A 12,042-nucleotide genomic window follows, 5' to 3' on the forward strand; every position below is an offset into this window, starting at 1 on the left:
GATCCTGAGAATATCTTTGCTGTGTTCCAGAGTCTGAGCTAGATCCCAGATACTAACTGTTTGGAGTTCAAGACCATCAAGAATAAGAAGAAGAGGAGGAGGAGGAGGAGGAGGAGGAGGAGGAGGAGACTGAAACTCAATTCAAATTAAATTATAATTAGCCAGATTCGTTAAAGCTGCTAGCAGGGCTACAGTCTCTAAGCCAAATCAGATGTGCTATGCAGATGCTGGTAAAGAAAGGGCTCTTTCTTTCTCTCTCTCTCTCTCTCTCTCTCTCTCTCTCTCTCTCTCTCTCTCTCTTTCATTTCTTGTGTTTTGTTTTGTTTCATTTTGTTTTTTGAGACAAGGTTTCTTTGTGTAGCCTTTGCTGTCCTGGAACTAGATCTGTAGACCAGACTGGCCTCAAATTCACAGAGATCTTCCTACCTCCACCTCCTGAGTGCTGGGATTAAAGATGTGCACCACCACTGAAAGAGCTTTTAAAGGCAAAAATCCTGTTCTGTTCTGCCAAGACTAGATTGTCAAGGTGACCTCAAAATAGTCCTTGGTTATCTGCACAAGCAGGTTACAGAAGCCATAATTGGCAGTTTGTCATAGCCTAACAAGCAGATAGTCATGGCTGTACATCTGGGTGGCCATCAAGGAGTCAGGGTTGATGGAAACTTATCTGTCAGACACAAATGGCTATTAAGAACCAATGTGGATGTCTAGCACAAAATGGGATTTCTTTAGCCGTCACACTCACGTACTCAAAAATGTGAGTGGACAGAGCAAAGCACCAGGGCGAATACTTCCTAAGCATTCTGGGACGCAAAGCTCTTTCTCTCACACCTAAGAGAGGGATTCTTGTTGAGAGATGAGCTGTCCTCACTTTGGCTCAGAGTCTGAAAGTGGAGTCTTCTTAGACCTGAAGCATGAACAACCTGGGCTCTTCGGAAACAGGTAATTTCCTGATTCCCTAGGCTTTCCTTCAGTGGTACTTGAGGAAGACACTCAGAGGAAGATGACCTGGAGCTTTCCTGAGGGGACAGCAGATGTGAAACGTAATGGCAGTCTGGGAAAAACTTCTACCGTATGTACTGTAAGCCTCTTTCTCTATAGGCCTAACTAGCCGGGGCCTGAATGATGTCCTCAGGTGGGGATTCCATTTATATGTGCTCAGAGAATGCAGGGAGTGAAGCATAACAAAGTCTTCTCCTTAGATTGATTACCGGCACCTCCTCCCCACGCAGTACCATTGACTGGCTCAGAGGCACACACGTTTAACTACGTGCAGTGGATCTTTAATGGGCTTTTGGAAATGGAGCGTGAGCAAATCAAGTTATTTTGTCCCCACAGGACAAAACTATGAGCTATGCTTTCTCTTCTGTAGAGGGAGCCTTCAACCAATGAGCCACCGCCTAATCTCTCACCGGAGAATTTACGTTCCAGCTACGAAGGCCTGCCAATTCAAGCAAGCTAGCTGAGCCAGCCATGACCCAGCCAAGCGAAGAGTCTCTATGCTGCAGGGCGCCACCTGAGCTTCTCTCCGGTCCAGCCCATATGACCCCCTCCCCCAACCCCACCCATTCCTTCTGCAGCCTCCCAGCGGCGACTGGGTGCCCAAGGGCTGAGACCACCGGTCTCCCGCCAACCGCCTCAGCCTGGAGACCCCCGACTCAAGAGCTCTGCCCCCACGGGGTCTCAGGCTGAGATCCCACGCCCTGAGTGGAGCTCGGTGGCTTCTCATGGCCCAGCATCTGCCCGGAGTAAACTCAGTCAAATTCCCGTGCTTCTGCCTCCCTGAGCCATGGCAGACATGAGGGACCCACAACTCAGCCCAACAGAACCCATGCCCACTCACGAGTTACATCCCCACAGGAAAGCTAAAACAATCCTGTACAATAAAAGAACTTCTGGAGGTATCACCATCCTTGATCTCAAGCTGTACTACAGAACAATTGTAATAAAAACTGCATTGTATTGCTATTGAAACTGACAGGTTGATCAATGGAATCGAATCGAAGTCCCAGAAAAAAACCCACACACCTATGAATACTTGATTTTTGACAAAAAAAAAAAAAAAAAAAAAAAAAAAAGAAAGAAAGAAAAAGAAAAAAAAACAAAACAAAACAAAAAAACAAACAAAAAAAACGCCACATATTGAAAAAAAGACAGTATCTTCAACAAATGGTGCTGGTCTAACAGGATGACAGACATTCTTATAAAAAATGAGTCTTGTTTGGCTGGGTATGTAACTCAGTAGTAAAATGCTAACTTAGCATGTGTTATTTGTCCTTGGACAAGCAGTGCCTACAGGCTAGAGGCATTTCTTTTTTACAGAACTCTTAAGCACAGAATTTTAAACTTAAAATACAGTGTTAATCGTCCTTTCTTCCCCCCACTTCCAAAGTGTCAACATTGTGTGTTACTTTCTTGCTATATTTCATCCATAAGAAATGGAAAATACCCTTTTCTGTTGTTCACTCCATCCTCCTTGTGTAACTCCTGCTACTCAGAGCCTACTTTCTCAGACCTGATTAGGAAACAAGCAGAAATTCAGGGAGATTTCAGCCTGGCCACAAGAAAAAAAAATTAGTAACCAGAGGTGGACAGAGCTGGAAGCTCAGCCTTGGGTTGAACAGATTTGCTAGTGGTGTAATCTATTTCGCTACATAATGCCTGGGTTCTATACAGTTATTGAAATTATGGATCGGAGAGGCATCCTCCAGGAAGCTCTGGGCTTCCTGGTTGGGAATTCTTGCTGTGTGAAATAAGCATCCTTGTTGGGTGGGTCTGTTGTTTGGTGTATCTTGGGGCAGAAAATGGCCATCTAGATGTGGCTACAGTCTTTTCTGGCTTTCAGCTGGACTTCTGAATCTGTAGATTTTGCCCTGTCGACTCAATCTACCATGGCTTAAAAATACTTGATTTAAAAAAAATCTATGCTTGTATAGGATATGAGCAGAACGTCTCTTGCCATTATTCTATAAACAGTAAGAACAACTATTACAAATAATCTAGTTGGTGTTAGTATTAGCATTTATATTATATTGGTGTTGTATATAATCTAAAGATAATTTTACGTATATAGGAGGATATTTGTAGAATCTACGCAAATTCAATGTCATTTTATATAAACTATAAATATCAAACACATACGTGGCCAGAACCCATCCTTCACTATATCAAGGTATCTTTGATTTTCTCTTTAGGTGGTAGCCTCCGCGTTTCAGCTGAGTAAAGACCAGTCTGGAAGTGACTGCTATGACATGATAAGAGCCATAGGAAGGAAAGGAAGCAGGTGTCATTTGTCACCCACACCAGGAAGTGTTCTGGTGTTGTATCACAGCAGGGAAGGGCCGAAGAGACTATCGGGTATAATTCCTGGAAGTGAGATGAGGACTTTGACTTTATTATATGTGAATGATGTTTTGTCTGCATGTATGTCTGTATACTTATGTGTGTACCTTGAGCCCACAAAGGCCACAAGAGTGCATCAGATCCCCTGGAACTAGAGTCACAAACAGTTGTGATATGTGGGTGCTGGGGACTGAGACCTCTAGAAATAAAGTCAGTGCTGCTAATCACTAAGCCATCTCTTTAGCATCTACCTGACACCAGCTATGCAGGGCAGGAAACTCAGAGCAGAAAAATGCCCAGTCTTATTGAGGTGGCAAAGAGTCATAGCAAAATGCAATATGAGAACTCAGAAAGATGGGGAGATAAATGCCAACTATTTTCAGAGGGTTTTTTTGGGGGGGGGGCGATTCGGAGTAGGGACAAAATTCTACTATCTTCTATTCTTTCATATTTCTGTTTTGTTTTTGTTTTGAGACAGGGTCTCATGTAGGAGGAGCTAGGGTGGGAGGAATAAGGAGAGGAAAAGGAAGAGGAGGAGCTAGGGAGAGCAGAGATGTAGGAGTGACGGAGAGCCATCAGGTATGGAAAGCAGTCGCTGATAACAACTTTTATTTAGGTTAGCTAATTGGGAAACAACTCTCTTTGTATGGGCATCTTGTTATTGAGCATTACCAAACATACAAAGCTTTTGTTTAATCTTTAAGCATTAGAGTCTCATTTTCTTAACTGGGCCCACATGGATGGCGGGATGGTCTGGACAATGCCCAGTCTTGTGGGGACAGCTTGGAAGATTGGCAGAGCTATCTCCCATTGTGGCTTCTAGTGGGTGGCAGGGCTGGTGTTTCTGGCTGGCTGTTTCTAGCTCCAGTGCGCACACGGCCTCTGGCCATGGAACATGGCAGCTGAGCTAGGCAGAGCCACTGCAGCTTAGATAGTTGGCTTGTCTAGAGGCCATTTTTAAAATATCTCCCTCAACAGTCTCATGTAATTGAAGCTGGCTTCAAAATCTGTATATAGCCAAGGATGACCCTGAACCTCTGATCTCTCTGCTTCCACCTCCACGGTGATAGGATACGGGCATGTACCACAGTGCCCAGTTTATTCAGTGCTGGGGATCAAACCCATGGCTTTGTGTTTGAGGTGTGTGTGTGTGTGTGTGTGTGTGTGTGTGTGTGTGTTAGTTGCTGTTCTGTTGCTGTGAAGAGACACCACGACCAAGGCAACTTTTATAAAAGAAAGCATTTAATTGAGGGCTTGCTTATAGTTTCAGAGGCTTCATGTACTATCATCATGACAGGAAGTATGGTGACACACACAACAGTGGAGGAGTAGCAGAAAGCTTTATTTCTTGATTCACAGGCAGACAGGGAGACAAAACACTGAGCTACATATGGCTTTGAAACTTCCAAGCCCATCCTCAGTGACACATTTCCTCCAACAAGGCCACACCTACTCCAACAAGGCCACACCTCTTAATCCTTCTCAAATACTGCCATTTCCCTGGTGACTAAGCATTCAAATACAGGAGACTATGAGGGCATTCTTATTCAAACCACCACCATAGGCAAGCTCTTTAGTGACTAAGCTACATCCCAGGCCTCTCTTCTTTTTTTTAAATAGTGGCTTTGCCAGAACCTCAATCAGTCAGTAACTAACAAGTTTTGAAAGATAAACTGGTAATCCAAAGTGAACATTTTGGAGTCCAAATTGGGGAGTATAAACGTGGTTCATCATTTAAGAGTGCTTGCTGCTCTTCCAGAGAACCCAAGTTTGGTTCACAGTACCCACATCAGGTGGCTCACAACTACCTGTAACTCTATCACCAAAAAAATCTGACAACTTCAGACTTCTGTGGACACCTACATACACAACAGTGTACACTCACACAGTCATACATGTTCATACATTTAGAAATAATAATAAAAAATATTGCCAGGCGGTGGTGGCGCACGCCTTTAATCCCAGCACTTGGGAGGCAGAGGCAGGCGGATTTCTGAGTTCGAGGTCTATAGAGTGAGTTCCAGGACAGCCAGGGCTGCACAGAGAAACCCTATCTCGAAAAAAACAAACAAACAAACAAAAACAAACAAACAAACAAAAAAACAAAAAAAAAAAATCCAGAATGGATGCAAGTAGCAAAGGTAAAATTCTTTTTTACGAGAATTGGGGGGGGGGGAAAGGGTTTCGAGCACAGAGAGAGAGAGAGAGAGAGCCCTCGCAGAGGGACGCCTTACAGGCTGCGCCACCGCCAGTTTGCTACAAAGGTAAAATTCTTGTGTGTTGGGGTTGGTTTTGTTTTGTTGACACAGTCACATTGTGTAGTCCTGGTTGGCCTCAAAATCTTTAGTTAACCCAGGCTAGTCTCCAATGCACAATACTGCCTCAGCCTCCTTACTGTTGGTATTTGTATTAGGCAGGATTCTCAGAGGAATGAAACTAAGTGTGTGTGTGTGTGTGTGTGTGTGTGTGTGTGTGTGTGTGTGTGATAAAGAGTGATGTATAAGACTGACTTACACAGTAGAGTTTGAATGGCATGATGGAGAGGCTGAGAACCCAATAGCTGATCAGCCCAGGAAGCAAGATGACTCAGCTCTAGGTCTAATGCTGAAGACCTGGAAGATTCCTGGAAAGCTACCATTCAGTATTCAGTCCATACCGGAAGCTGTAGTGTGATAGATGGCAGTGGAGATGGTGGTGGCAACAATGTATACTCTGGCAACAATGTATACTCGTAGGATGAAAGGAAGGCAGTCAAGTGATACTGCTTCTCCTTGTACCTCTTAATGTCTGTACATCTTCACGTAAGATGGCAACTAATCTTTTCTCCCTCAATACTCTCTGGAAACGCCCTCACAGACATGCCAAGAAGTGTGATTCTTACGTGATTTCAGATCCTACCAGGTTGAGGAGATTATCACAGGATTACAGGCAAGCCATTGCACTGGCTAAACTCTTACCTCGAATGCTGTCATCATATGGATGACACTGATAGGCTGGTGAGATATGAGTTGTGGCAGAAAAAGGCAAAAGTAGAATTTATCTAATATACTCTAGTGCAGCTTCAGCTGGCAAAACAGTATGAAAGACTGTCTGGGCGCAGGCATTCTAAAGGGCTCTCTCTAAGGGAGGCTTTTCTGTGTGGGCAGTTAGACAATGTTACAATGTCACGGTGCTCTGAAATAATTACAGCTCAGGTTTAATCTTGGTTAGCAACAGTGTAATCTTGAGTTGAAAACAGTCTTCTTCTGAGTCAACAATGGTTCAGCGAGATCATCCATCCTAGCTGGGCAGTGGTGGCTCACACCTTTAATCCCAGCACTCAGGAGGCAGAGGCAGGCAGATCTCAAGACCAGACTGGTCTACAAAGCCAGTTTCAGGATAACAAAGGCTACTCAGGAAAACCTTGTCTCAAAAAAAAAAAAACCCCTATCTCAATTACCCATTCTAATCTGGCAACCATATCTTGTAATTAAGGCTTATTATCGTCAACTCCTTTTGAAAGGATAATGGTCCAGAGTCACCTTGCTCTGAGACCAACCTGTTCTGAGCCAAACCAGCCTTGTTTTGAATCACAGCACAGCCATGGCTCTTAGGAAATGTTCACAAACGCTTTTGTAATTTTCTTCCACTGCTTTTTCTTTTCCATCTGGAAACATATGCTTCTTAACAGAGAGGAGGCATGAATGCAAGAGGTGCTTCCGCTTCCGGTTGTATAAAGATGTAGGTAGCAGAGAGGCTAAACTACAATTATTCTAAATAACTTAGTTCCTACTGGTGAGATGCTCCTGAGCAGAGAGCAGGCCTTGGTGATGGCCCACTGCTCCCTTAGTGGAAAGAGATCAAAGACAGGCATGTCCCCATTATGTGCTCTTTGCCAGCAACCTCACAGGTACAAGATGTACACACACACACACACACACACACACACATACACACACACACACGCTGACATGTATAGACAGAAACCCATGGAGACCTTGAGGTACCCACTAGCAGACACCTTTAGAAGTGCACTTGTCCGTGTGCCCACTTGGTGCTGAAACTCACAGCTGCCTGTAGCTTGAGCTACATCTGATGCCTACATGGACACATGCACATGTACCAAAGCTCTCACGCTAGCGTTCGAAGCTCTGCAGAGCTGCGGGGCACATCCTTGTTACCAGGCAGGGACTCAAACACTTCCCACACCAACCTGTTATGCACTAATACGGAGGAGGGAGTAAACACTGACTACGCCCCTCCTTGTAATGCCTCTCTTCCATTGGTTGCGGGAGCAAACCTCTCCCGCCTTCTGTTTCTTCTGGTTCAGCCTTCGGACCTCCATTGGCTTAGGCAACAAGTCCTCCCAAGAGAGGCAATGGGCGTGGTGCGGAGGCGTTAAGAAATAGATGGGCGAGCTTGCTAACCAATGAGTACGTGTATACACCTCAGCAACTGAGATTCGCCAATGGCGAGGTAAAGTGGGCGGGGCTCTGCAGCTGTCAAGCGCCCCCGGCCGGTGGGGCGTTCGAGGGGCCCGTGGCGCTTGGGGACCCTCCGCCGCCTGCGCGCAGCCTGGGGCCGGCATGGGAGGGGTGGCTGGGACGGCATGATGAGCTCCCTGGGCAGCCCGGTGCGGGCCTACGATTTTCTACTTAAGTTCCTGTTGGTGGGCGACAGCGACGTGGGCAAGGGAGAGATCCTGGCCAGCTTGCAGGACGGAGCAGCCGAGTCTCCTTACGGCCACCCGGCGGGTGAGCGCGGCCGCAGCACCCTGAGGCGCAGCGCTGGGGTGTCGGTGCGAGCGGCCTCTCCAGCGTGGGTCTAGTCCCGGAGCGGCTGGGCAGGGCTAGGTCCCGCGTGTTGGGGAAGATTGTGCTCTGTGGGCGGAGTCCGCAAAGCAGCTCAGGGTGGGCGTCGAGGGAGATCGCAGGTGCGAGCGACATGTTTGGGAGAAGTGCGTGGGATTACAGAAGGCGTGGGCAGAGAGGCAGCGGACCATGGTGCAGAGGAGACAACAGTCTCCGAGGCTATGACCTTTTGGTGCGTGGGACTGCAAAGCAGAGAGTAGCAAGACTGGACTCCAGCCTTTGATTCCAAGCACCAAGCTCTGTGTCCTAATGGACAGCACTTCCAGAAGGAGTAGGAGGAGTCTAAGTGACCCTGTAGAGTTGGCTAGGGTGTAGGAAGGAACTCAACTAAGAGGCTGGAGTCCAGGAGACTGGACACAGGTGAGACCAGAGCGTCTCAGGCTCCACGGCAGTGAGCAGTGTGTGTCCTAGAAGCTCGAGGTTTGAGACCCTGCACCTTAGAGGAAGGAGAAAGAGTGACAGAATCCTGAGCATAACATCCAAGAATAGTCACGCAGTGATCCGTCCCTCAGACTGGCTGTGCACAGACATTCTGTGACTGCCTAAGGTGTCACTGTGGGAGTTTCAACCCGCCTTTCAAATACAGACCCTGTCCTGAGGCCTGCCACTTTCTGTTCTCTGGGATTGCAGACTGCTTCCTGCATCTCCAGCCCCCTGGCAATGCCACAAGGGCTAGCAAGGGTCTAAAACTGTGTGGCCCGATGCCAGACTGCCAGCCTGGACAGTTTAGGGCATAGCTCTGTTGGACAGCGTTACTGTGAGAGCAAGGGCATGGATACAGCCCTGTCTTCCTGTCCTGATGCTCAGTGAAGGCCAGGCTTCAGCAGAGGCAAAAGAGTAAAACGTTTAACAAGTCCCCAAAGGCGACATGAATTCCACAGTAGATGACTGGTGTGGGCAGAGGGAAAGATGTTGATGGTGAGCAGACTTGCTACTTGTTGGCTTGAGCAAGGCCCACTGAGCTGTTGCTTTCCTCTGTATTCTGTCGTCAACATGGTCTAAGAGACTGCGGGGACCTGATGCCGTGGTTGTGGCCTTTTGATTTACTACATATTTCTTCTAGGGCTAAGAAAAGAGCATGGGAAGAACAGGCTAGATATTGTGGCTCACACCTGTAATCTCAGCATTCAAGAGCAGAAGGGCTGGGGAGAATTGCCATGAGGCCAGCCTGGGCTACAATATGAGACCCTGTCTGGAGAAAAACAAAACAGAATGAGAGAGGGAGTAAACTAGGGAGGAGAGATTAAACAGGAGAAAGGTAAACAAGTGGGGGAGAGACAGACACTAAGAAGCTTGGTCTTTATTTTGTTGTAAGGACATCTCAGGAGGGGGTTCTCAGTGCTCTGGCAGCAGAAGGTGAGTTGTTTGCAGCTTCATGCTCCACTCTCTGCATCCATGTCCGGGTTTTGTAGCCCACTTTCCAATTTTCATACTGCAGAGGTTCTTAACATTCAATTTTGTTTTGTACATATAATATCAGTGCTTGGTATTCATGTAGTATTTAAATGAATTCAGCTCTGGCTAACTCTTAACTATAGCTACTCCTGAGTTCCTTACAACGCTGCTTCACCTCTGAACTCAAAAACTTTCTCGAGTTGCTTGCTCTGAGAGCACATGGTCTGTCTTTAGCCTGGTAACGTGTTCACTGTATGTCTGGCATTTGACGTTGTCATGGTGAAAACATCATGTCAACTGATTTTCTAAATGGGTGATTTGCCTTGTTTTTAGGAATTTTTGAAGAATGTTTTTCTTTGCCTTACCTTGCTTAATCAGGCCATGACTCAAAAAAATTTGATATGTATTCTGAATTCTTAGATTAAAAAAATACTTTCTTAATTTCAGGGTAATTTGCTTTATGTCCATAAAATATCTCCCATTGCTTTTGCATTAATTTCTCATTTTCTGTTACAAAAAATGACTACAAACTGTCTTAAAACAACAGAAGTTTATTCTCTGCACAGTGTGGTGTCAGTAGGACAGGGTTTCTACGTGGAGCACTAGGAAGGTGTCTTCTTGTCTTTTTCAACTTTAGGAACCTTGCTGCACCCCCAGGGTTCTTGGCCCCTTTCTTGGTCTTCAGAGACATTGGTAGCCAGTGATCTTCTCAGGTCCTTTCTCTCTGACGTGAACTCTCCTGCTTCCTTTTTTTCCATTTCACAGGACACATCGATAATTCCTGTCCACATCGACAATCTGAGACAGTATCTCTGTCTCAGTGCTGTCTACGACCACCTTTTATTCCACTGCAGTCTTCAATCTTCCTTTCCATACACCCTAACATTCACACATCACGTAGGGTCAGTGTGTGCACTGACTACAGGTCTGCAGCTCTGCCTCTCACCGCTATGCTGGACATCATGGCGTAGTTTCCGTGAGCATTTACCTCTTTCTACTTGCTTTGCTCATTTTTTTTTGTCTCTTTCCTCCGACTTTCTATGACTGTCTTGTCTTTTTTTGTTGAGCATTTTGATTTTAGTAAATTGTTTACAACTGTTTCTGTAGTTGTTAATTCCAGAATGATGTCATTTCTTTTCTTTCTTTCTTCCTTTCTTTCTTCCTTTCTTTCTTTCTTCTTTGCTATTTTCTTTTTTTTTTCAATTCAGTTTTTACATTTCATTAAAATCTCCTTGAGGTGCTGGAGAGATGGCTCAGTTAAGAGCACTCGCTGCTCTTCCAGAGGTCCTAGGTGCAACTTCCAGCATCCATACGGTGCTGAAACTCATAACTGTCTATAACTTCATACATGCATGCATGCAGACAAATCATTCATAAACGGAAAGTAAAAACAAATGAGTCTTAAAAAGGAAAAACGGGGGGTTGGGTAGGGAGATGTGCTGTTGAGAGCACTGACAGCTCTTCTAGAGGACCCAAGTTCAATTCCCAGCACCCACATGGCAGCTCACAACCATTTGTAACTTCAAGATCTGATACTCTCAGGCAGACACACACGCAGACAAAGCACCAATGCACATAAGATAAAAAAAATATTTTTAAAAACTGGAAAAGAAAAACCTCTTGAATTTATACTTCCCAATTTAATGTTCTGTTAACTTGCTTGCTGTGTTGTCAAAGTGGTCAGAGTGAACTTTGTTGTTGCTGTTGTTCCTTGCGTCTTTTGTCATGTTTTTCTTTCCTCTTAATGTTTTGAGGTGGAATACATGTATAGAATTGTGCACACTCTGTTATTACATAGTTCAGTGGATTTCCACAAACCTAGCATGTCATGTCACCAGTGTCCAGTTTAAGACATGACACTGCCAGGCTCCTGAAGCCCATGTTGCCTCTTCCAGTTACAGCATACCCTCCAGATAGTCACAGCCCTGGATTTTGACAGAATGGATCACTCTTGTCTGAATTTACCCTGTGGGAAAGAGAATCACACAGTGTATGGCCCTCTGAGTGCCTCTCCTGCTCCTTCATGCATGTGAGGGTCTCCACTGTATATGCAGTCATGGCTGTTTGTTCTCATTATCTGTAAATCCCTTGTGTGGCCATACTATGGCCTGCTGATCCTGCGGGTTATGAGAGTTTGTGTGGTTTCCAGTTACTGATTACAGTGGTTTTCTTTGCTGTACCCACATAATACATGTCTTTTTCGTTTCTGTTAGCAGTACTGAGTTTGAGATGTGTATACGGCTGACTGTGTAGCCTAGCCATACAGAACGAGCTTACCATATGTGTGGCTGTGGGCCCAGTTCCAATAGGCGCACAACACAAAGTAACAGATAGGGAAACTTACATATACCTTGAACTTGGGTAAATGCGCCTAAATTTGCATGTCTGCCTGTCAGTTGCAGGAGCTGAGGTGTCTGGAGCTTCACCAACAGTTAGTACTTTCCTTTCCATTTTA

At 45.6% G+C, this 12,042-nt stretch overlaps 1 protein-coding gene across 1 annotated transcript in view; it reads left to right on the forward strand.

Annotated features, from left to right (window-relative positions):
• Nucleotides 1-7,807: 7,807 nt before the first annotated feature.
• Nucleotides 7,808-12,042, forward strand: part of Rab40b (RAB40B, member RAS oncogene family) — a 28,754-nt gene continuing 24,519 nt past the window's right edge. Inside the window, exon 1 of the mRNA XM_034506320.2 lies at nt 7,808-8,075. Within this exon, the coding sequence (XP_034362211.1) occupies nt 7,931-8,075 (145 nt within the window). The 5' untranslated portion in view covers nt 7,808-7,930. The remainder of the gene's footprint in view (nt 8,076-12,042) is intronic.

This window comes from Arvicanthis niloticus, chromosome 6, assembly GCF_011762505.2.
Source record: "Arvicanthis niloticus isolate mArvNil1 chromosome 6, mArvNil1.pat.X, whole genome shotgun sequence".
NCBI classification, from domain to species: Eukaryota; Metazoa; Chordata; class Mammalia; order Rodentia; family Muridae; genus Arvicanthis; species Arvicanthis niloticus.